General features: G+C 38.7%; 2 protein-coding genes across 5 annotated transcripts in view; one reads left to right on the forward strand and one right to left on the reverse strand.

The window, feature by feature from the left end:
• The first annotated feature begins 612 nt into the window (after nucleotides 1-612).
• Nucleotides 613-2,535, forward strand: LOC122081755 (protein MODIFYING WALL LIGNIN-1-like). 4 transcript variants are annotated; one of them, XM_042649004.1, is made up of 3 exons: nucleotides 613-1,393; nucleotides 1,588-1,694; nucleotides 1,873-2,535. In XM_042649004.1, exons 1-3 carry the CDS (start codon nucleotides 1,283-1,285, stop codon nucleotides 2,120-2,122), a joined length of 468 nt encoding a protein of 155 aa, XP_042504938.1. In that variant the 5' UTR covers nucleotides 613-1,282; the 3' UTR covers nucleotides 2,123-2,535. The 4 variants fall into 4 exon arrangements, with proteins under 4 accessions (XP_042504938.1, XP_042504935.1, XP_042504937.1 ...); XM_042649001.1 differs by having other exon boundaries at nucleotides 615-1,393; nucleotides 1,474-1,694; XM_042649003.1 differs by having other exon boundaries at nucleotides 619-1,393; nucleotides 1,495-1,694.
• A 3,060-nt stretch (nucleotides 2,536-5,595) lies between these two features.
• LOC122081754 (protein decapping 5-like) overlaps nucleotides 5,596-25,649 on the reverse strand; it is a 33,353-nt gene continuing 13,299 nt past the window's right edge. The window contains exons 2-8 of the mRNA XM_042649000.1: nucleotides 25,533-25,633; nucleotides 17,238-17,309; nucleotides 16,236-17,117; nucleotides 11,358-11,423; nucleotides 6,403-6,597; nucleotides 6,192-6,302; nucleotides 5,596-6,100 (exon numbers count right to left, since the gene is read on the reverse strand). Coding sequence (XP_042504934.1) covers nucleotides 5,957-6,100; nucleotides 6,192-6,302; nucleotides 6,403-6,597; nucleotides 11,358-11,423; nucleotides 16,236-17,117; nucleotides 17,238-17,309; nucleotides 25,533-25,633 — 1,571 coding nt within the window. The 3' untranslated portion in view covers nucleotides 5,596-5,956. The remainder of the gene's footprint in view (nucleotides 6,101-6,191; nucleotides 6,303-6,402; nucleotides 6,598-11,357; nucleotides 11,424-16,235; nucleotides 17,118-17,237; nucleotides 17,310-25,532; nucleotides 25,634-25,649) is intronic.

A 25,649-nucleotide genomic window follows, 5' to 3' on the forward strand; every position in this document is an offset into this window, starting at 1 on the left:
GAAGATGAGTTTTTTTTTAAGTTTGGGTTTAGGACAGTTTGGGAGACCACAAAGTCATAAAACGAAGTTGACTTGAAGTCTGAAGACCACATAAATTATAAATTATAATTTATTAGAAAGAAAATAGGCGGTCACATCTCGACAATCCCTTTGGTCCATTTTAATTGATGCCGAGTAGGGTTGTGTTTTCTACCAAAAAAAAAAAAAAGTCGGGTTGTGTTACTCCCAGTCTAAGATGGCGGCCATGGATTTTGAGTATGATTCCATTCCAATCCCAATCTGACGTTAAGGATCTGATGAGTCCTGCTCGGATTCCCTCCTTCAACACTAAATTAAGCATAAGGAAATTTAGGGAATAGCCATTCCTTCTGGGGAAGGTGGGAATAGAGGAAAAGGTAGGCCTTTTTTTTTTCTTTTTTTCATTTTTTTGAAAATTAAAGTAATAGGCATTCCTTTTGGGGGAGGTGAGATTGAGAGAGAGGAAAGGGAATTAAGCTTGGAGACGAGGCAGACCACTACTGTACTAACTATTATATTTATTAAATTACTTACAATATGCCCAACCTCTAAGCTTCCTCAATCTAATAATTTTATTTTAAATTCTTTTGGCCGGCTAAGAGAATAAAGTTTTATTCAAACGCAAGATTGATTAGATCAGATTTGATTTGATTTGATTTGGGCAAATAGAACATCTTTTCAATGAGGAAACATCCTCTCAAAAAAAAAAAAAAAAAAAAATGATAACAACCACGTCCAGTGAGCATCTATGGAAGAATGCAATAATTAATTGTCCAATAAACAAGTTGGGAGTCTTAAGTCAGCTTGGATAGTTGTTCCAAGAAATACTATATGCCACAGAAAAAGTCATAATGTCAATGAGGGAATTCACGGTTTTCTCTTTAAATATTGTTAACCTTGAAAATGTATAGAAACCCAAAAAAAAAAAAAATTGGAACCAGCAGTTCTGAATGATGATCTGATCAGTTTTATAATAAAAACCTAGTTGCAATTAGCATGTCTTCCTTTCTTAAGTTTTTCATACAATCTGATATGAAGTGGGTGGCCAGGTAAAAGAGTGGGAATGGTGTCTCTCCTTTCAAGCAATGAAAGACTTTAGAAGAAAGAAAGTCTCAACCAACAACTAACAACCAGAAATAGGGAATAAGCCTCTGGGGGAGGCCAACATCAACTTAATTATGTCCCTTCAGTAATCTTCAAGTTTCCTCTAGGAATTGAAGTCCTCTTATTGCCACTCCAAAGCAGAGAGCCTCTCTTTCCTCCAATGGAAAAAAACCAACCTTCCTATGCCTTCTCAGTTTTCTGCTCAATCTTTATCTCTCTTGGCCTTGTTGCCTTCTCCACATGTATCGCCGCCGAGTTTAAGAGAATACGGGTAAGATCCTACTCCTTTCCATCACATTGGATTTGATTTTCTTGATTTATGCTGCTCAATATTTGGTACTCTCTCTGAAGCTTGGATTTTTGAAGTTAAAGGATATGAAATTGGATGGTGAACTCTGTTTTCTTCCACGGAGTTCGGCATCTGGGTTAGGCCTTGTGGCTTTGATATGTCTCCTGGTTGCTCAGATAATTGGAAACTTGATGATTGGAAGCCAATTTTGCTTGAAAGAGAAGAAAACCAGTGACCCAGCCAAGAAGCAATGGATACCAATCATCCTTCTTGTTCTATCTTGGTAGGTAACAAATCCCTTTTCTCAAGCCATTTCATTTTAAGATGTGATCCATCCATCCCCCTACCAAACCTTTTCCTAATAAATTTTAATTGAAGGAAGCTTTAATGGCTGGAATAGGAAATCAAGACATGTTGCAGAAGTATTATAATTGGTTTCCATGTCTTGAAATGTCCCACAGGATCAGCTCTGGATTAGCAATTATATTATTGGGTACAGCCATAAGTATGAGCCATAGGCAACCCTATGGCAAAGGATGGTTAGATGGGGATTGCTACTTCGTTAGAAGAGGGGTGTATAGCGGATCAGGTGCACTAGTTCTGGTTTCAGAAAGCCTAATACTTGGCTCAGTTTTCACCATTACAAGGACAAGACATTGGAGAAAGAAGGTTGATCAGGAGATGAAGGTGAATGATGAACAAACACGATGAGATTAGAGAGGATAGAAATGTTGACCCACCCTCAAGCACTCAAGTCCTCTTCTCCATTCTCATGATGACCAGCAGCCAAGATTGAAAGAGTTGGATGAGAGCAGGTGAGAAGAAAACCCAACTCCACCAGATAAAACTACACTTTACACAGAATTTAAAAAGAGCATCAATACTGTTTTTTGTTTCTACCTTTTTTTTTTTTTTTTTTGGGTAAGGGATTTGGAAGGTCAGCAATGGAGAGATGCTGGCTTTGGGGGTCCCTGTCATAGAAAAATAAGAACCACAATAAAGAAAGAAAGACACAGCCTCCTTGGAAAAGGGTTGGTCCATAATTCTTGTTTTTGTTCAAAGTTTGTACACTCTACATAATTGAAAAGAAGAGAACTCTGAATTTGAACCAGTTGCAAATCAAATCATCATTTTTTTATTTTTTTTTCCTTTTATGTGTTCTGATTTCCTTTCTTCTTAATCTCTTACTTTCAAATGAAAAAACCTTCTTTTTTTTCTTTTTTTTTCGAAGTGTCAAATGAATTAACCATTTGCATTTGGATTGACATCTTAGAAGAGGGCCCTCAATTAGAAGCATATAGACTTAAAAATTTTGAAAGAAGAATTTAATAACTTGTCAGTCTCAGATCAAAGCAAAATTCTTCCTCATCCGTGTGACCTTTTTTTGTATTTGGATTGTAACCAAAGAAAATGGTATTTTATTTTATTACTATTATTTTTTATTTTTTTCATGAATAAAATGTGGGAAAAGAACACTAACTAGTCCTATTCCCTATGTTCAAATGACCTTCCTTCCCCTGTGTGCTCTCTATTGAAAGTGGGTTCCCCCATTGAAGGGCGTAGGGAACACGATGGATTACTGTTCTTTCTCCCATAAAATATATTCAATGAAAGCAAAGAAAACAGGTAGAGGGGGAGCAGGGAAAAAAAAAACAAAATAGAGAGAATGTAATGCACGACGACTCACCCTCAACGGGTCCTAGCAACAGGGATCAATCGGATTGGAAGACTCCAAGAACTACCATGCCAATTTCATGGACTATCCACACAATCACCAACAATTAGCATCTAGCTTGTTGTGGATTTCAAAAGCAATGGGATTCCAGATTTTAGGGAAATATCTAAATGTGGTTTTCCATCTTCTCATGTTACGTCCCATCCCTATGAGATAAATAGCAGCACAAAAAGTAAACTTCCCCGCCTTGTCACAAGGGGTCTTCTCCTTAAAACACTTTTGAATCCACTCTCATTCCATTTGGAAGGCCTTATTCTTCTCCAAAGGCCACATTTGGTAGCCAACCCATCCCATAGACGACTGGAAAAGGGAGAGAAGCAAAGAACAGATGTTGGGAGGACAACATATGTATGAGTAAGGATTGTATTGGTAGAGATTGAATGAGCATTCCCGCACAAGCAGCAAGTGGAGGACATGAATATCCCACAGTGGATGAGTAAGGATTGTATCGGTAGAGATTGAATGAGCATTATCCAAGAAATAAAACTATGTTGAGGAATGTGATTTTTGAATCACATAATGTTGTGCCATCATATCATACCCTAGATCCTCATACCCATGGATTTAGTAGACCAGTTGGTATCGGAGAGGATCGGTGTGTCTCGATCACTTTTGCCCCTTGTTTTTAAAAAAAAAAATACATTTTTTTACTGTTTTACCCTTCAAAACAATACAGATAACTAATTCAGATTGATCAGGGATCGAGGATCAATCTTAGCTGATACCAATACAATACGGCCGATACTTAAAACTCTAGTCAGACCAACACCAGGTGCTAAGCAGAAGAAGATGATAATATCCCAAATCACTACCCGAGGCCTTCATAGCAAGGCTTCCCTAGCTTCAACAAAGCTTGGAAAAGTAGACGGGCTGCGTCACCACTCCCCATCAAGTCCAATATCCAATACTTTGGCTACTTTGTCCCAGTCCCACCTTAATCTTATCAGACTTTGCTCTCCATAGACATTGTGAAGCTGAGAAGCATTCCATGTTGATGCCAATTATCTAACCAAAGAAAAATGCGAGCCCCATCATCAATTTTCGCCTGCTCACATTTATCACCGTAGACTTATGTTTTAAAATTTTTCTCCAAATCCAAGAAGAGTCGAAAGAGCAAGACACCGTTTGGAATCCATTCTAAGGAAGTGAGAATAGACCCATTCCACCTAAATTATTTTCCTTTAAACAACAATCTTCCTCATCAATTTGAGAATCCACTGCGGGGTTTTGACTCTTTTATTCTTCTTATGACCTAGGTCGCCTTTTTCTTTCAGAAGAAAAACTGAGCCCAACTGATGGTGTAGAAAAGTCCGGTATTATTAGATCCCTTCCACAATAGAGCACTCATTAAGGATTCAAGCTTTTGAATGCCTAAGGTAGGCCAAATACATCAGTCTAGCGTATATAGAAACTTTGCATCACTGACCTGACAAACTCAAGGCACTTCCATATAGGTAAGAAACCTATCATTCCACAACTGAAACTGAAGCATATGCCAGTGTCTGCCTAAAATGGGACTCATAAACACCAAATCTGACTCCATCTCACCTGCCACAGTGAATAAAAGAGTGCAAATCAAAGATACTTATATAAGTTAGGTACAGTGGAAAAGCTCTCCCACCATGCTGGGAAAAATGGAAAAAGTTCGTATGAACTACCGGTAGGCAACTCCCATTCTCTCCACCGTGCCTCTATTGACGAACTTTCGAAACACACACGACTCCTTTATCCTGCATGCTCAGAGAATTGTCTCCCAAAAAATGATATTTTTTGGATATCCTCTAAAATATATAAGAAAGGATTCCTGAAACCTCAAAGTGGGAATCAAAGTCAAATGGAGTGAGCACATAAACATCAACAAAGCGAAGTTTCCACCTTTCATGAGTAGGGTAGTCATTTCACCCTCTATGTGTTTGGTTGTAGGGGCCATGCTACCTTTAAGGCTTCTATTTCCCTTATAAAATGAAAATTCAGTTCGTAAAATGCAAAACATTTACAAAACCTAATAGAAAAGAGTAATCACTATTCTCTCATCTACTCCCATCTTGGTCATAGCCTCAGTAGGATGTCTTGGTTCATATCTGTAGAATTATCTGATTTTTGCTAAATTCACAGCTACTAATATGGACTGCAGTTCACAAAAAAAAAAAACAAATATATACCAAACCTTGCGAGGGCGATACCATCTCTAGATCAAAATTGGCCTAGGAGAAGGCCAACAGTTAGTAAGAAAAGCAAGCGTTGAACCACCAAAAGTGACTGATCTTGAAGGTAGCCCAGATCCACCTACTCTCCACATGATTCTGATACATGTCCTGAACTCGACCAAAATATGAGTTAATCAGCTAACATCTCCGGCTGGGTTCTTTTTGGCTGCAGAACCCCAAGTTGACATGGTTACCATCACCCCGTAAATGGCTTCCCAACCCACCAAAAGGGGGAAAAGAAATAACCAAAGTTAACTGTAGCTTTATTCATTACTTCGAACAGATTCAAGATGATAACTGCATCTCTTATGTTTTGGAAAGGAAAAAAGAAAAAAACATAAACAAAACATGTCACACCCTGAAGTCGATTTCCAAAAGCAATAAGCAAACTGCGGACTGAGTTGCCCATCAGCACATGGAAGTGACCAGCCCATAACCAAAAAAAACAATGATGGGCCTTCCCTTACCAGTAGCTCAAAAAGGCTAACCTTTCTCAACTAGATAGAAGCTCCCAAACCAGAGGGATCTTAAACAAAGACGTAGTGGTTCCAAACCGATGTTGCTTGTGTGCACCTTTGAAAGAAAACGGAAATTCAAATTGTGCTAAATGGGCAAATGACCGCGCCCCCTAGCACCATATCCATATCCCCTTCCCCAGTTATAATAAGAGCCCCTGTAGTTCCCAGCACGTCCAATTCCACGGCCACCATGACCCGAATAAGCCCTCTGCGGGAAATCGCCAAAAGTCTGCTAGCCAAATGGATGAGATGAAATCAGTAAACTTTCCCCAGTCGCCCTTCCATTTCTAGGTAGAACAAATAAAACTGGATCAGCTAACCTCGGTATCAAGCTTCATTCTTTCAGAGAATCTGATCCGTCCATTCCATGCTCCACGGGTAACTGAATTACAAGAAAGTGTGTCGAAGAAGTCATCCTTGTTATATACAGGCTGCACAGGAAAAGATACCAGAACAATTGTTGTCAACCTGTAGCAGTAGGCAAAAGATGGGGAGAAAACTTTGTTGGATGAACAGATTCTTATGACCTACTTTGACAGTTGACTTCGGGGCCTCGTCACCCTGCCCATACTCCGCATATTGCTCATCAGGACTGTCTTCTGTTCCTTCTGCTTTAAGCCTTTCTTTTGCCTTTCCAAGGTAGCCCCATACTTCATCCTTTCTAAATTTCTCATTCATCGCTATGAAGTCAAATTCTTCAGTGTAGTCTGTCACAGACTGATGAGACTGCACAAATATTACAGAAAGCAATGGACATCGTAATAAGAACAAGAAACATGAACCTTTACGGTGCAAGTTTTTGATAATGCAACTAATATAAACTAAATTTCTCCCTGTTCTGTCGAAACTAACAACGTTCACTATTTTTACTAAAGTTTGAAACATGTTTAATAAATGGCTTGGTGCACTTCTTATTGATAGCATCGTTCAACAAAAGAAAGAAAAACTACAAAATAATCATGAAAGCATGGTCAAATCAAACCAAAAATAAATAAGACATTTCAAGACAACTGTAATATTTGTTACCCTACAATGAAATGGCATCGCTTATCTCTACCCCTATTGGAGGAGAGAGGGACTCAGGGAGTGCTGGAGTAGGCCGCCCTCCCGGACAGAACATCTTCCCATAAATATAGGGAAAAAGAAGCATGAAAGGCACAGGGAGCTGGGTCTAAGAAATAAGAAATCACATCCAAATGAAACAGGCCCTTCTAAGAGCAAGAAGTGCCTATATACATTCCGGATGGAATAACAAAGCTCGAGGAGTTCTGTTATAGCTGTAAAATATGGTCCTCAATTAATGGGAGAGAAACAAGCTCATGAACTTCAGACATCCTGTGGAAGGGGATCATGAATCTCAAGGAGTGAATCAAGAAGTAAACAAGGATGCAGGTATATGGGGAACAATAAGTACTGTTATAGGAGCATCCATGGTGTTCAGATACCCCTCATAAGTTACTATTTCCCGACCTTTGCAACATGCAGTCAATAGACAGGCTCAAGTAGCTCATCATTTCCATATTGTGGATAGACCATGTACCTAAAATTCAAATAAAACTCTTATTTAGGATAAAATCCACTCACTGCCCTTTTACAGACAATCCCTGGTGCTAAAATATGAGGAAGTTACTATTTCCCAACCTATACAACACGCAGTCAATAGACAGGCTAGAGTAACTCATCATTTCCATATTGTGGATAGACCATATACCTAAAATTCAAATAAAACTCTTATTTAGCATAAATACACTCATTGCCCTTCTACAGATAATCCCTGGTGCTGAAATATGAGGCGAGGCATAAGCCTCCCAAAAAGTAACGGAGGCGTGCGAAGGTTTCCTCAAGCCAGACAGAGATTGGCCCTCAAGTGCAAAGGCAGAAGGGAGCTTGACTGCAAAACCCACCCGTCGAGCAGGGACGAAAGTCAGCCTTTGTGATCCGACGGTGCCGAGTGGAAGGGCCGTCGCTTAACGGATAAGCTATCAAAGTGATCCAGCAGCCAAAGGCAAAGGCAGAAAAGGGCCAAGAAATCTCTAGCCGTGGGGGTTTTTCAGATGCCTTTTTTAACCTAGCCAAAGGCCTTTCTAAAAGCTCTTATCTTTTATAATGCAGTCGCATTATCATGACTGGACCAGCATAGGACCCAATCTGGGAACCAAGACCGAGATGATTCAGAACCCTACCAAGCCTTTGGTCTAATAAGGGTTCGTAGCGAGTTTATTTCTTGGGGTAATTTTGTAATTACATTATTATTTTTACTTTATCATAGTGTCATATATGTAGGAGATTGGATTGAGTTATTTAGTTTCCTTATTTGAGTCCACTTCAATTTTAAAATTTTATATTTGTAACCCATTGGTTGAGATGGAGTGGAGATGGAATGAAGAAAATTTAGTTGGAATTAAAGAGTTACCAACACTTGTTGGAGCCAAGAGTTGACCATGTGATCCTCTTCCCCTCTAGTCAGAAGAAGGCTGCAAAATACATCTACAACCTGTTGAAAGAGGTGGTAAAGGACGATGGGGTGAAGAATGTGGTTCAGATTGTCACTGACACTGAGAGCAATTTCAAGAAAGCTAGGGAAAAACTAATGAACAATTGTAAGTACCATCTATTTTGGACTCCCTGTGCAGCCCATTGCAATGATCTCATGTTGAAAGGCATGGGAAATCTGAAGATTGTAAAAAATGTTACTAAAAAAGCAAGGCAGGTGACCACCTAAGTATACAACCATAGTTTTGGTCTAAATTTGTTAAGGACTAAATGTGGTGGGAACTTGGTGAGGCCAGAGGACAAGATTCGAAACAAACTCTATCGCATTGAAGAGCTTTGAGACAAAGAAGTCCAGATTGAGGTCCATGTTTGCTTCAGAGGACTAGTTTAATTGGGTTGGATCTAATTCTCCAGGAGGAAAAGTTGATCAAGAAACTACTGCTAGTGAAAAATTCTAGGATGACCTCAAGAAGGTGGTGAAGATATTAGACCCGATTGTCAACGTCTTTAAAAAACAGAAAAATAAAAAAATAAAATATAAAATAACATGCAAAAAACAATAGGACATCGTGAGTGCGTAGATCGGGTCATTCTAACTAACATATAAAAAAATCTACATCATTCTACTCTATTTCCAAATATATTCTATAAAAAAAATATTTTTGGGGAAGATGGGACTTACCTTTTTTGTCCAAGCTCCCTTCAATATGAAGATTTTGCAAGATCCAAGCTTAGATTGAAGTTTTTTGGGCACAAGGGAAAATCTTGAGTGTATTCCCAAGTTTCCCAATTCGCAGAGAAGAAAATATGGGGAGAGGGTCGAAATTTTGAAATGAGAACACTTGGTTTCCCTTTTAAGCATATTTTATAAAGGTTGGTTAAACCCAAAGGGTTGGTCCAATCGAAATTTCTCACATTTTGGTCGAAATGTGGGATTTCGGTCGAAACCTGTCGAAACCAGTGACTTTTTAAAGTCACAGGCTATATGGTATCGGAGTCATGGGTTACTGTAGAAATGTGGGAAACTTCGACGGTATCACTTGAGTTCTTGAACCATGCTCTCAGGTAGATGGGGTAATCTAGTTTTTCCTTTTAGGGTTTTAGTGGTGGGGGTAGTGGTTGAGATAAAGCCAAGAAAGAATCAAGGAGGTGAGAGATCCAGGTCCGCAAGGGCAGGAAGAGGGTTGCGGTTTCAGTTGTTTAGGGGGAGTAGGAAAATTTGGGCGAAGGTATATCAAAAGTACAGAGAGAGAATCAAGCGGAGTGAGTGAGGTAGTGGAGAGATAATCACAACAGAGGTTGGTCTCAATGAAAGTCGTGGGTTGATAGATCCTCGGGGGAGAGGTGATCAAACAAGGGATCAGCAAGATAATCGGGAGATAGGGATTGTGAGATTATAGGGTTCCAAAGAGGAGGGTGAGTGTCGGGAGAGGTTCTGGGTCAGGTAGGGTCTCAGTGGAAGAGGGGGCATATGTGTGAGAGTCAAAGAGTGGATGAAAAACAAGGATAGAGAATCCAGGAGTCGAAATGTCGAGGAACAATACAGCAGGGAGAGGCGAAAGAAGAAAATTAGGATAGAGAAGGGGTAGCACTGGGGGTAGGGAAAGATCATACTTACCTGTTGCAAGCCCTAACAGACGCTGCCTGAGCTAGAGTTGGGGATGAACGTCGAAGTGTCGGATGCAAGAGAAACCCACAGAGAGCCGCTAGCAGTCACAGAGAGCTAACAAGGTTTTCCACTTCATAGTAATTAATTCTCATACTCGGCTTAGAGAGTAGAGTTTGTCGCCAAAGCCTATTTCTCTCTAGCATCCAAGACCCTTTTCTGTTTCTGCAACTAGTCCTTCCAAAACAACGTTTCTGTAGCAACACAATCTGTGTCCACCACACCCTTAAGAATGAGCAGAAAATTGGTCCCATCAGAACCACATGATCAATACCTCTAATACGCCACATGACCTAAGTTTCGGGCCCATCAAAGCTTGGATAATCAATCTGCAATTGCTCTTGAAACCCTAATTATTGTTTCTGGGTTTTCCTATCACTTTCCTGTTAGTGGTTTGAAATCATTCGCATCACTTTCTGTTTATTTCTATTATGCACATCAGTCTATTCTATATCCTGTCCAAATCCCTCGAAGAATTCTATTTACCTAAAACCCTAATTAGGGATAAGATTTCGAAGACTGCATTGCGAAGACCTCTCCTGATCACCCTCCTCTTGTTAAGCTTCCGAGTGTACATTCCACAATGTCATTCCTCTGATCCAATTTTTTGCTGAAGTCCATGTCAAATGTAATTGCCAGTATTTATCACATTACAAGGATTGGTTATTACAACATTTAAGGTCATGGCTTGAGAGATGAAAAGCATATCCCACATCTTATTCATGAGAATTGGGGGCAAATGAGGTTCCTACAATTTATAAGCATTTTCCGGGTTATGGAGTTGGTAAACTTTTGGCAAGAAATACAAGATTCTGAAAGTTGGCTACATCCGCTGTCTTACGATCTCTAAAAGGAAGGAATCAGCATAATCCTACTGCTGAACCATCATATAGACTGTGGTCTGAAACTAAAAAAAAAACTGATTTTCAGCCTCTATCTGTAACAAATTCAGGAGCATGAGTAAAACCGATATAAGTGAGAAATGAAAATAGAATTGCAAGTTGATGATATACTCTTTGATGTGTCTGTTTTGGCTAACTGGACCACACCTAGGAGGGTGCTCTGCAAGGGGAAAATTACTTTGCCGATTGGTCTTCCACCAGCTTTGGTTCTTATTTTATTCAAGAATTTTATATTTACAAATAGATAAATATAATTAGCATGAATAACCTAGTTCCTTCATTGAGATCTAGAATTCTCCAGAATTAGTTACCCTGATATTTAAGAAGTCTATTGTTAAAATCATAACCATTGTCAAAACCAGATCTCAACTCTACTATGTATTCAGATGTAGAGAAAAAGAAAACAAGGGAAATAATGAACTTACCCCTTGACCATAATTCCCCCGATCCTCACCATTACTAGGCTTTGAGTATGCAACAGATTCATCAAACTGGAAAAGCAACAACAAAATGCAATAATAAGAAATGTGCCTAACGATTTCATTTTTTGTTTAACTGTGCCTACAGGGTTTCAACTGGAAATAATGCAGCATCAATTGCTACGATCAGTTGGAATAACATATTTAAAAGCAAATCCTCGCCAAAAATATAGTTTTCCCGAAAGAAAAATACATACGTCAAATACTGGTAACATGAATCATGAGAAGATAGACAAAAACAAATGAGAACACCCTGACATAAGGAGAGCTAAAATCAAACCATTCCCATAAATAAAGAGACCAAATAATCCTTGAGCAGACAAGTAAATGCCAGTAGAAATGTAGCAAAACCTGACATGCACCTTCGTAAACTAGTTAAGCTTTAATTTCATTTCCCTCAATATACGCAATCGGTTAAAGGCAACTTAATTTTGAACATACATAAAATTCTTAGTGGCCTATAAGGGAGTCAACAGAAGAAAAGGTATTGATATTTGTCTGCTAAGACAAAAATAAAAATTCAGACAAAGTTGTTCGTTGTGAGAAAGGTGTCAGTTTGTCTCAGAGGAAGTATGTTTTAGATCTTCCTCTCTAAGATTGGTATGTTGAGTTGTAAGCCTGTTGATAACCCTACGGATCCAAAACTTTGGGTGTGCTACGGCAAAGAGTAAACATCATTACAAAAGACTAGTTGGAAAACTTATTTATCTGACTGTCACTCGTTCGGCTATCTCCTTTGCTACGGGAGTCATCAGTCAATTTATGGAGAATCCCAAACATGCGATGCTACCTATCACATTCTGAGCTTAAAGGTGCTCCTGGAAAAGGTGTTATTTATCGTTGTCACAGTCACACTTACACTAGTGTTGTGGGTTATTCTGGTGTTGATTAGGCCGGTGCTATCAACAATCGTCGATCAGCTACTAGGTATTGTACGTTAGTTGGTGGTAACCTTGTTTCTTGGAGAAGTGAGAAGCAAACTTTTGTGGTTAGGTTGAGTCAGAGGAGTATAGAGTCATGACTCACAGTACAGCAGAATGTGGCTAAAATCTCTCCTACAAGAGTTAGGTTTTCTGTTCCTCAACCAATGAAGATGTATTGTGATAATCAAGCCACAATTTATATCACTAGCAATCCAATTTTTCATGATAGAACCACGCATATTGAAGTCGATTGTCATTTTGTAAGAAATGCAGTCATGCAAAATCTTATTTCGACCATGTTCGTCAACTTCGGCAATCAACTTGGTGATATGTTTACGAAGGCGCTGTTTCGATCTGCTTTTCTTAGTGGTTGTTCCAAGCTGGTTATAGGAGACATATATTGATGTAGATCTAGTCCTAAAGATGGGCCAAAATCGGACCAATGCTGTCCTCAAAAGTTGGCCCATATTCCAACATATTTCAAGCATATCAAGCAACTCTCCATTGACAGTTATTCCAGCTTGTGTAGTAGTCTTCTTGTCAGATCAACCAGGCCGTGAAGTGAAGATCTTGTTTCCTATTTTGATCAGCCACTAGAAGCCCCAAAGCCCCACCCCACCCCACCCCCCAATCGATGAGCTGTAATTTTGTCTCCTTGTGAGACTTGGGTAACAAGACTAAATCTTCCATCGATCTCTGCAGCAGTAAGATTTTTTCTGGTTTATTTCCTTCTGTATTTGCTTAGTGATTAAGTAGTAGTTTCCTTTTACTAACTTCTTGTTGAACAAAGTAGTTAATTTGTTTTTCTTCTTGTCAAGCAAGCAATTCGGTTTGGGGAATTAGTTAGTTTCCTCATTCAGTTAGAAGCACAAAGTCAATACATCCTATTCTTGAAACAGCTTGACCAAATCTATATAAGGCCCTCCATCGATTGTAATGGTTACAAAGATTTTGATTAATGAAAGTTGAAGTTATCTTCTATGGCTGGGAGAGTCAGTTGAGAGGGTCAGATGCCCAAAACCTTGAGGGGATGAAAGGCCCAAGGAGAAGGTGGGAGGCCTGATCCAATTCCTTCTTCTCCCCCCCCCTTTTTTTCATCCCTCTGTTGAATTCTGTCCCCCCCCCCACCCCTGTTATTTCTGTTGAGTGAATGTGAGGTTATTAAGAGTGCAGTTGAGTTTGTTACAAAGAGCAACTTCCCTCCAGAAGTGCTGCTGTTACTGAATTCAGAAAACCAACTGACAGCCGTAAATTAGGGTTTTCAGGTCAGGCCACTGATTTCACAAGTCCCTGATCCTTGGTCTGCTAAGCGCACCTGTTTTAGGGCTCTGTCTAGTACCCTAAAAGGGTCATTCGACCAGAAGAGTGAAGCCAATTGAGACATGTGGCTGTTGTTCTTGAAATCTCCAGAAATTCCCTATTTTGGCTTAAAATCAAGAGGTGCCCTAACTTGCTCTACAGCCAACAGCTAAGGCCCTAATTTTTTGAGGATCAATTAAGAGGCCAACCAAGAGGACTCGACCAGGATTTGGGGGCCACCTGTGACCTGGATCTACGACATCAAAGTTTCTCCCAAAGTTTTTTTTTTCCCGAGACCTAATTCAACAAGTTTCAGATCTCACCAAACCGGCCAGCAGAATTTGCAATAATTTTGAGGTTTTCTTTCTCCCTACAGGATCTTCCATTGGTCCAGATACCAAGCTTATCTAAGCTTTGATTTGAAAATCAAAGGTAATCCTAATTCTGCCTAACCTGTGATTTATCTTCTTACCTATATTTCTGTCCACATCTGATCCTAGTGATTGTTTAACGGTTTGGGGCCTATCACAAGCTTTATTAGGACTGATTACCTTAGGTGATTAGTCTTACATTATATATACTCCAGCTTGTGGGGGAGTGTTAAGAGAGTGAATTTGTATCGGTTGGAGGTCCACGGGGGTTCCATGAACCTCTATGCCGTGGGGTGGTTCTTTTGTCTAATTCTTAACTACGTTAGTAGTTCTTGTCTAAGTAGGCTTTGTAGTTAGATTAGAAGATTAGTTAGGATATTACTTACCCATTGTATTTTGGTTTCCTATTACTGTTATGATTTGTTTCTATTAATATAAATATTGGTTTTGGCAATATATCTATTCTACTTATCGCACAGTCCTCCTTCCACCTCTCGGATCCTTCTCTTCTTCTCCTTTCTTCTATCTTTCTGGTTATTGGTTGTTTTAAGTTCTGAAATCCTTGCAGAACTCCTGAATACAAATCTCTTTAGGGGGTAGTGCCATGTGCTTTGTGCTAGAATCGGTAGGATTCTTAATGAGTATAGCCAACATATGGGAGAAGGAGTACACTACCAATTCAGTCGTTTATATTCCTCCCTGATTTCCACTATTCCATCTTCACTGTCCCACATCCAAACATTATCAGTTTGACTCCAACGTGAAACGAAACAGTGCAGTAGGTTCTCTCTTGGCTAGGGGGCACTTTGGGCATAACATTGGTGGTCTGACATGGAAGTTTCCAACTTCTCGGAAGAACTGTGGTCACGATTACTTAGACCAAAGAATGGCGTAAAATAGAGTAGAGGCAAGCAACAGGTGACACATTTAAACTTGAGCTCCACTGATTGATGGGATTCCTCAAGCAAATAAAGTGCAAATTCAATGTCCCCATCATTAAGCATAACAGATAAAGAAGAAGAAGAATAAGAACGGAAAAAAAAAAACAATGATGATGATCAGATCTTATGTCAAACTGAATTAAGGTAGAACAATGTTTGATTTATTATAAACAGATCTTTAACAATACCTCGTTTAAATCTAATTCAATTAGGGTATATCCTAAGCTGCAGAATCAAATTTAGACAAAAGACTCATATAATGACGTGAGGATGACGTTCCCCAAAGAATTAAAGTGGGATGGATGAAATGGAGAAGTGCTTCTGGAGTGTTGTGTGATCGGTGTATCCCTTTAACGCTTCAGGGAAGATTCTATAGGACTATTGTGCAACCAACCATGATATATGGGGCGGAATATTGGACAGTTAAAAAGTGTCACATGACTCACATAGAGAAGCTAAGTGTAGCTGAGATGAGAATGTTAAGATGGATGTGCTCTAAAACTAGGAAGGGTAAAGTAACGAATGAGCGTATTATAACTGCTTTGGGAGTTGCCCCGACCAACAAAAAGCTTCATGAATGTCGGCTGAGGTGGTAGGGCCATGTTCAAATGAGGACCGTGGATGTCCCAATAAGGAGGAGTGACCTGCCACAGATGGAAGGAGCTAAAAGAGTTAGGGTCAGGCCTAAAATGACCATAGGCAAAGTGGTGAATAAATGACATGGACATTCTTGGTCTTGTCCCAAGTATAACTTTGGATAGAGCCCATTGAAAGGCGAGGATCCATCTAACCGACCCCATTTAGCCGAGATTCTCCCGACTTGTTGGGCTGTTACCTCTTTCCTCTTACTCTCATCTTTCATCTTTCCTCAATCTACTTGCATTTTTCTTATCCTTTTTTCCCCCTAAATAGATCCATGTAGCCGACCCCATTAAATTGGGATAAGGCTTGTTGTTGTTGTACTCATATAATGACGTGACACATTGACAACCCAAACTGGCATGAAACCAACAGTATAATTAACCTTGTTCAATGTTGTGTAAATGAGAAAATATAATTCAAGTAAACAATATTCCCTAATCCATCATTAAATGTCCATGGTTCTTAAAAAACTTCCCGGAAATAACATATAGAGAAAAAAATACTGTGCAATCCTTGAAACCTATACTTAATATGTAAAACCTAAAGAATTTTACAAAGCCATCAATTTGCAAGAGAGATTATACACAGAAGCAACAGAAAAAAAACATAGGTGGCAAGTTTTGCAGCAAAAGACAAACACTAACTGACCTTCTGTGTAGAGAGAGGCAGAGGCAATAATGGCAATTGAAGTGGAGTAGAAACTGAGGATGAAGGTTTTGCTGATGCTGCCATTGGACCATCTACATTTTTCTGATCAGAGTATGGTATCTGGATAGATGAAGATGCAGGTGGTCCAGGCTGCATCAAATGGTCCGGAGTTAACAAAGTCGGAGGTTTTGTTAGTAAAGAACCTGAAATAGAACCAGCAATGGAAGGTGAAGAATAAGGCAAGGACTGAACAGGAAGGACTGGCAATGGTGCAGACCCACCTTTACCAGAAATCGAAGCTGCAATGGGATTTACATATTGACTAGATAAAGGTAGTGAAGATATAGTTAGTAAATTAGAAGAAGAATGAGATGGCACAGATGCCTTAATGAACAAAGAAGATGGTACATCACTAAGGGAAGTAGAAATAGCCGAATTAAGAGAGGATGAAAATTTTAAAGCAACAGAATTAGCTGTTGGAACATTTGAAGGCACGGGAGCAGCAAGTTCAGATAAGTTGGCCGTGCTTGTACTTAAAGATTCCAGAACTTCAGGATACTGCAACTGATTCTGCAGCATCAACGGAACAGAAATGGTAGAAGGGGGCTGAAAAGGCATAGATTGCTGTTGAGCCTGAGGAAGACCACCTGAAGATCCATAATATCCTTGCCAGGACAATGGCATAGAAAGAGATAACCCATTGCTATTTTGAGTAGCAGGAGAAGAACCCCAGTAACCTCCTGGTTGATACAAAGGCAAAGCACCAGGATAGGCTACTCGGGCCGAAGCAGTTGACTCTCCATGGAAGCTTAAATCTGTCAGAGCACCACCACCAACAGAAGCAGAGTTTGAAGAACCAGAAGGTCCAGAAGCATAGTGTGACTGTAAAGAAACAAAAACAAATTATCGGTAAGGACATTTCCCTAAATGGACAAAACTATAAAACCCTTCAAAATGATGATTCATTGCAAATTGCCACCAAATAAAGTAATGCACAAATACCTGAATAATAGCAGGATCATTGTGTACTTGCTGTTCTGCATGTACAGGTGGAGATGATTTAACTTGCAAATCCTGAATCCACAGAAACTCAACTATTAGAAATAATCAATGCATGATCACTGCTAGATTCATGAGTATCTGCTTTTACGAAGCCTACAATGTGAAAGCATGTATGAAATAATCATTATATTTCTTGAATCCCATTTGCAATTGGCATGAAAACCACGTACTTGCGAAAAGAAATTAAGAAAGCAGCAAAACCTGTTTTTCATTTGTTATTAGCAACAGAGACATAGATAAGGATCTAAAAGACAAGTAGAGATTCTGCCAATGGATTGGGTTTCAAAAGAAGCACAATGGTTGATGCTATCACATATATTAAAATAATATCCAAGTCAAAGCACATTGTTTCTCAGTTCCTTTTATCATTCTCATCTTCGAGACATGAAATTTCTGGTGTAACATCAAATTACCTTCAACCAAGTAGGCTAGCATTAAACAGATAAACAAACATGACATGATATGGCCAACCCAAAAGGACTAGTGTTACATCAAATGTTCAAGATTTTGATCACAACTGTTTTGAGATTTACAGAATATTTCCATTCCACAAGCTATCAAAACAAAACAAAGGTGGAAATAAAAATAAAAAACCATATTTCATAGAAATGTTTTGGTAAAATCTGCAGAATGGAAGACTCATCTTGGTGAGACAAAGGTGGAAATAAAAAGAAGAGCAGAATTTGCCACATTTCGATGGTTGTGACTATTCTAATTGTGAAACCACCAAAGTGAGGTAATGACTCCCTAGGCTCATTTTGGCTGAAAATTTTTCTAATTTACTGGTCTTTCTTGTTATTCAATCATCTTCCAAGACTTTAGAAGCTTCAACTACAAGATTGGGAGTGGGTGCAAGGTTAGATTTCCCACATTTGGCCACAACTCAAGTTGTTCAAGGTAAGTGCTCAAACTCTCCTAATTTCTTGTAATTTTTTGCTTAGTTTTAATAAAAGCACTAGAAAATCACAAGAACAACAATCTATTAGCATAAAATTATGATTTTTCTGGGGTACTGGGATCGGTTGAACCCCACAACTTGCTTGAAAGACATTTTCCCCAAAAAGTGGACTAAATGAGCTTTTTTTGAGGCCATTATTTTAATATGTTTGTCACATTAGGCTGATCTACAACTTCAAGTAGATATTTTGAACTTTTTACCTGAAAATTAATTTACCACTTGTCTGCTATTCAAAATTATTTAAAAATATGAAAAATTACATAAATGCCAAAAACTTTCTGTTTTTGTATGAAAACCATAAGATTAACATTTATTGGGAAAATATCAGGTGTGCTTTGGAACTGATTTAGATGATTCATGTTCTTCTGATGCCATGTATTTGATGGTTTTTATTCTTAAAGCATGTTTCCATTGCATGAAATGAATAGTGTATTAGATATCTAAAGCGTGCAACTTATTGCCACCAAAGTGGTGAACTGAAAAGTTGTAACCTTCTTTTGGTTGCTCTTTGTCTTATTCCCAAAATTTATTTGAGGCAGTGGGCAGCAAACGGGTTTCAAATAAGTTCAAAGTGACTTGTCATTATGAGATGTCTTGTCTTATGTGAAATGACATGAGTTACCCTCATTTAAGAAAAAAAAAATTATCATAAAAGGAGGGAAAAAGTAAGTTATAACTTCTTTTTCACCGACTTTGATTACAATAAGATTGTCCCAAGTCTAAGTTAAGCGTACAATAGGTTATGTAAGTGAACGAATATGTTACGTGCTAACGAAACTAATCTTTTTCTAGTCTGTTAACAGAGGGTGGTTGAAGTTGTAGAGTAGCTTTCATCTTATATTTCCCTATGGTGGATAAGAACAGTAGGAAGAAGGGAAAAAAAAATTACTTTTGGTTTGCTTTGAGGGAAACCAGATACCTCCAATAACACAATTAAGTGCTGAATAACTTATCCCATAATTGGAGTGTATGGTGCATAACTTCAGTTACTAAGACAGGTAATGAGGTGGTGAAATTAATTTGAGGAAAGTTAGTGATGCTTTTAGGCATTTGGGCTCAATCATAAATAAAGTAGGTGATATAGGGGATGATGTTTCACAAAGAATCAAAATAGAGTGGATGACGTGGAGAAGTGTGCCCAGAGTGTTGTTGATCGTCGTATTCTTCTAAAATATAAAAAAAAAAAATTTATAAGACAATCATACAACCAGGTATGATGTATGGTGTTGAATGTTTGGCAGTTAAGAAGCATCATGTTGACAAACTGAAGTAGAGACGAGGATGTTAAGATGGATGTGTGGCAAAACTAGGATGGATAATGTAAGGAAGGATCATGTTAGACCTGATCTGGGAGTAGCTACAAGAAATTCGTTTGAGGTGGCATGCCCATGTTCAATGGAGGCCTTTGGATGCTCCAGTATGGAGACCAATATGGAGGAATGATTTGATTAAGATTAAAGGAACAAAAAGAGCCAAGGGCAAACCTAAAATGACCTTAGAAAAGAGCTTATTGGAGGGCAAAGATCCACGTAGCCGACCACATTTAGTTCGGATAAAGCTGAGTTGTTGTTGTTGACAAGGTTCTAAATATCGTGTTGTCAAGGTTTAAATATCAGTTTCGACCATTTCGACCGAAATTTCAAGGAAACCATAGATTGTTTTTTCCTGGCTTGGTGAAAACCATGGTTTCAACTACGAGTGTAAGTTTGGCCATGACGGCCCAAACCTGCCCTGAGCCCAAACCCTGTCTAACCCGTTTATGAGTGTCAACCCGGCCCAACCCGACCCAACCATGACTAGGGTTGGGCTGGGCCTGGGCCTGGGCCTGGGTTGAGACCTAGGCCAGCCTAACCTGGCCCAATTTTAACCCTGGTCTATTATTGTGTTTAGTAATAGTGTTCCCCTTCCCTTAGGCCCACATCAGGTGTTACACAAACGTTACACAAGCTGTCTGTATGACTTCAACACACATCATGTGTTACACAAGCCACATACTCTTACCTATTGAGCTAAGATGACCAAAGGGTCAAACTCTTCCCCCCCCCCTTTTCTTCACATAGGTTGTCTTTGTGTCTTTCGTCATGTATTGATATAAATTTAGATACAATAGCAATCATGAAGAATTGGGCCAAAATTTGGCCTGTCCAGTTTTTGGTAGATGTGGTGATGCCATGAGATTAAAAGGTCTATCTCATAACCAAATTGACAGCTCTACTTGCTGCAATTTATGGATTAGGGGTGGAAAAGGGCTGGTCATAGCCTAAACATCTCCCCACCCCCTTTGGTAAGTATAGGTAACATTTGTGACCCTTTATAGGAAAACAAATTAAAAAAAAGGACCAGCCAGGGTCAACCCGGCCCAACCCTAAGCTCTATAGGTTTGGGCCTGAGCGTGAACCCGGCAGGGTTGGGTTGAGGCTAAGTTGAGTTTGGAGACCTAGGATTGAATTGGGGTTTTAAGAATCCCGGCCCTGTTTCACCCCTAGTTTCATACCCTCCCCCCCTTTTTTTTGGATATACATCCTATTTTTGACATTCCTAAATTGTAACCTATTCCATGAATTAGTTTCACGAAAAAAAAAAAAGCACCTAAAATGTTACTTGTGGTGTTGACCCAAGTTGCTAGTGTACAGCTTACTTATGCTGAGTGAAGTTGTGCAATAACTTGCCTACATATAAGTCACATACTGGGAATGGAAATACATGAAAAAACAAACAATTTTGACATCATGAATGCATAGATCGGGCCATTCTAATTTCTAACTAACATATAAAAATTGAAAGCATCTTATTATGTATATAACTATATTGTACAAAAACATAAATCTTGGGGAAAATGGAGTTTACCTTTTGCTCCAAGTACTCTTCTTTATGTAGATCTCCTTTGATTGTGTAAAATATGTGGCTAGAATCAAAGATTTAGAGAGATTTTATTTTTTTGGGGCGGCTTCAATCCACTGTTTCTCTTGTTTCTCGAAATATGGGTGATAGGTCGAAATATGTGAAAAAGAGCTTGTTTCCCATGAATCAAGTTATGAAACAAGCTCACTTTATAGTCATTGGAGTCAATCATAGTTGCCAATGCATCGCCTAGGCGACAGTCGCCTTGTTGTACTACATGTCGCATTGGGTTGTCTCTTATTTATGCCAAATATCATTTTCATTTACTTAAGATATTATTCATAAATAAACAAATACCCCCTATTTGAATTCAATAAAAATAGTTTAAAAATCAAATTCCAAAAGGATAACAAGTCAACCCCCCAGTCCAAGAACAAAAACTGGATTTTGGTTATAGGGGCGATTTTCAACTTTTAAATGCTAGGGTTTTCTCAATTATGAAAATTTTATAAATTCTATCATGTTAAAACATTGCTAAAAACCAAAAGTCTGGTAAAATAATCTTTTGTTTTGATATCCATAAAATTATTTTCATTCAGACGATTTTAACAGCATTCGCACACTTGATAATAAGTTTGATCGGAGCATAACTTTGTCGTTACAACTCAGATTTAAGTAATCATAGACTTGTTGGAAAGCTAATTTTATGTTATAACTAATACAAAAAGTCTCATATAAAAATAAAATCATTTGACCAATCAAACTTATTATAGAACAAGAGCATTTCTTAAAATGTTGATTTTTCATAACTTAATGACTTAATGTCAATTTGTACGATTTAATATGGCTAAACGTTGATTTTTAATGATTTGATGTTGCTTAATCTTGATTTTTTATGATACAAGGAATATATAGCTTACTAAATAATGTTAGAAAATAGGAAAAATAAAAATAACACTTGTTCGCCTTATGGTGGGCGCCTTCTCGCCTAAGCGCTTAGACAACCCTCCACCACCTTGGTTGGTCTTGGCACCGTGACAACTGTGGAGTCAATTTCTATGAAGTATCGGTCGAAATGGTTGAAATGGGTCGACATCAATCGAAAACTTGGACTTTTATAGTGTACCATGTAATTTCGTCTCGTATTGGCTCGATTTGATCAAAATGGTCGAAATCTTGAACCATGGTTGGTGTTGTTATTGTTAAAACTACTTAGGACCTAGGAGAGAAAAGTTCATTGGCAGCATGCAAATTGGAGTATAAATTCTTTTAACATTGAAAGGTTAAAAGGGCACTTGAATAATTCGGGGAAAAATCGAAATTTTCTTCAATTGTTGAAAATACATCACCAATCATAATAGATAAATATCAGTCACAAACTCTTCAGATCCTTGATTTCTTTATTCCTTGGTGACATCACTATGATCTGCAAAATATTGATTCCACATACAACTATACAAGTAATATAACAGTGAGATTTGAATCTCGCTAATCCACTAAGATAAGACTCTTTCCAACTTGTAATGGTGTAAAGGGACTAAGATGTTAAGTCCCATAAATATACTCAAGCCTACGTACTCTCAAATTGAGAAAGTAGAAGGGGTTAAAGAGGTTAATGTTGTAGGAGAATTACAATAAGGGTGGGCAATGCAGAAAATCCCCTCCACTGCCAGTAGCGGCAGTTGCATATGGGCAGAGCCATGGAGCCAATGTTACCTGGTCATCTCAAACTGAGGGTCAAAACCCTATTATGTCAACACCGAACGGGGTGAAACTTGGGCTGGTCTCAACATTAGAACTTTTTCAGACCAGGCTGGGCAATGCCCATTATACTATGTGTTAGCCTTGGATTGATGCCACAATGACATCAATGCCTCTCTTCTCGACTCCCAAAACTCAAATCTTAAACAGCTAAACCCAACCCTAAAAGAGAACAAGATGCAGATCAAAGGAACTTACAGGAGTACAAATGAAGAAAGCAGAACCAGAGCAAAATCATTAACTCAGCTGAGTTATACTCAGTCATGAATTCGATTGCAGTTCTGGTTCACCCACTTTTGGGAACCAGAAGCAGTCCACATTGTGGGACATTTCTTTAGTAGTTTATTTTATTTCTTATTTCTTTTAAGTAGTCACTTGTATTAGTGGCTTAAGAGTTCCACCCTATTAAAACTCTATCTAATCCTTTATCTTATTTTCTTTGTTGGAGTTTAAGTCTAACAAGTCTTTTTTACCCAGGAAAAAAAAAGTCTAATAGGCCTTCCATTACTGCTGTACAGTAGGAATTTGCTGGTTTTGTTTATTATTTCAGTTCCTTCTTGTGATCATGATTCTCTATCATCTCTTTTTATAAATAAAAGAATTAAGGGGGTGCAACCGATGATTTGACTATTCAGTTAACCTTTGCTTGCATGAGTTCTGGGGTGATTCAACAAGTCGGTTGGTGGTGACACCAACCCAGGCCACTGGTAGTGATTCCTTTCGTCATATCCCCCCCTGTACCCTACCTATATTCTTGTTTTCTTGTTGATGTTGCCGAAACTCAGGTCAGTACCATCCCCGCGCATGCTTTAATCACTCTGACTATTAATTATGTTTATATCCAACTGATTTGTTACTTACCACCATAACTCCACTCTGATTTTCTGTTGCTCTTTCAAACTGCTGGCCTTAGTTAATATCATATCTTCCCATCGATTTCTGAGACTCCTTTGAGTAGGATTCAAGAAACCTCCGTTTAGCTTCTGTTTTCCTGATTCAATTTCAGAACACTGCTTTCTCCCTCTCCCTCTCTTCCTAACGAGGGTGTCCAAACTTTTGCCCCGACCAATTCCCCAGACACACGTGTGAACCCCCACACACGTGAGTTGGGGCAACACCAGCTCCTATGAGAACCATAGAAACTGTGGGGCTGGAGTCAAGCTCAGGACACATGTCGATTTAGGCACACTCCCTGTTTTGAATCAATTACTGTTTTGAAACCTGCTAAATCAGGTATTGATTTCTGGTTCTCGAAGTTTCCAATTTCAGGTAGAATTCTTCGGTACCTGGTGATCCAGCCCTAGGAATGGTTCTAAATTTGGCCTTGCCTGAGTTGTGTCAATCTATTGGTAATTGCTTTTCTTGAAATCTAGAATTTCTTCTCGTGTCTGAGATTCAGTTTGTTGCTGGTTTGTGAAACCTAGTATTAGGTAGGTGGCTTGCAAACTTCATTAGAACTATAATTTTTCCAACTCCTTTAATGGAAAGCTTGAAAGTTCAAACTTTCATTAGGTTGCCACCAATTATCTCTGTAATTAACATCCAATCTACTTGGCTCAATGAATCAATTCCTTGAAAAAATTGCAGCTGAAATCTGAACCCCCCATATGATTTGGCACCCATCTAGCTAGACCTAGAGGGAGTGTCAATCCCACAAAACCCCACCCTAAAAATCAGTTCAAAAACTTGATGGAATTTACTTTCATGTTACATGCTTGCCTATCAAAGGGAGGAAGGGGATAACCTGTGGAAACGATACTGTAGAATTATTTAACCCAACAGAAACTAAAAACAAGATGAATGCCCTTTCTTTCTAATAGATAATAAATTCTTTTTGGCAGGCAGTCCCAGTTTGATTCTCTTAGGGCACTGGAGATCAGATTGACTTTTTATTATTCTCTCTCTCCTATTCTGAATTTGTGGACCACATGATGATACCTTTTTCAGAACCACCATTGGTGTGGCATGCAGATTCCTCCCCACACTTGGCATCGTGGGGACCCCTCTCCCTTTATTAAAATACATAGTGGAAGCTGCTACTTGGCTTCATAAAAAGAAGCCAGTTAATTTGGTTCTTAAGAAGAGGAAAAAAACAACAGGAAGAGCCCAAACGAATGAATTAAAAAATACTGATAACGAGATAAGCTAGCAAAGAAAACAAAAAAAGACGACGGAATAAATGCTTCAAAAAGGAAAAGGACAACCTATGTTGGAACTACTCACAAAATAAATGAATGGCAAACTCTAAGCAAAAAATAAACTTAAACTTAGTTTTCAAAAGAAAATAGAAAAATAGAAACTTATTCCACTGCTCATTTGAAAAGCATTGACATCCTGATGCCTCAAAGTTTGTACGTGATAGGATTTTGCAGTCAAAAGACAGAGTTGTATGACACCACCATGATAAATAGCTAAACGAGAAGGCACTTTCTTCATTAAATCATAATAAGTTAAGCTTAGCACTTCATATCATTTATTAACTTTTATGCAGCGCTGCATCCACACCTTTAGACAGATATATTCATATGCGAGCTTGCCAAAAAAAAAAAATAATAATAATAATATTCTCAATACACAAATGTAACTGAAAACCAGCTCATATCATGTGTCACATCCTATTCATGTCATGCCATGCCATGCCACTCTAATGGAACAACAGAAAGTCTATCGTTTACCTTGATGTCACTCCCACGAAACAGAATGTACTCGTACACTTTGTCACTTGAGGGAATCTGAGGACCATCTTTCTTTCGCCCCTCAGTTCCAAAAGACCTCACTGTAATCAAGAAAAA

Source organism: Macadamia integrifolia, chromosome 6 (genome assembly GCF_013358625.1).
Source record: "Macadamia integrifolia cultivar HAES 741 chromosome 6, SCU_Mint_v3, whole genome shotgun sequence".
Classification (NCBI taxonomy): Eukaryota; Viridiplantae; Streptophyta; class Magnoliopsida; order Proteales; family Proteaceae; genus Macadamia; species Macadamia integrifolia.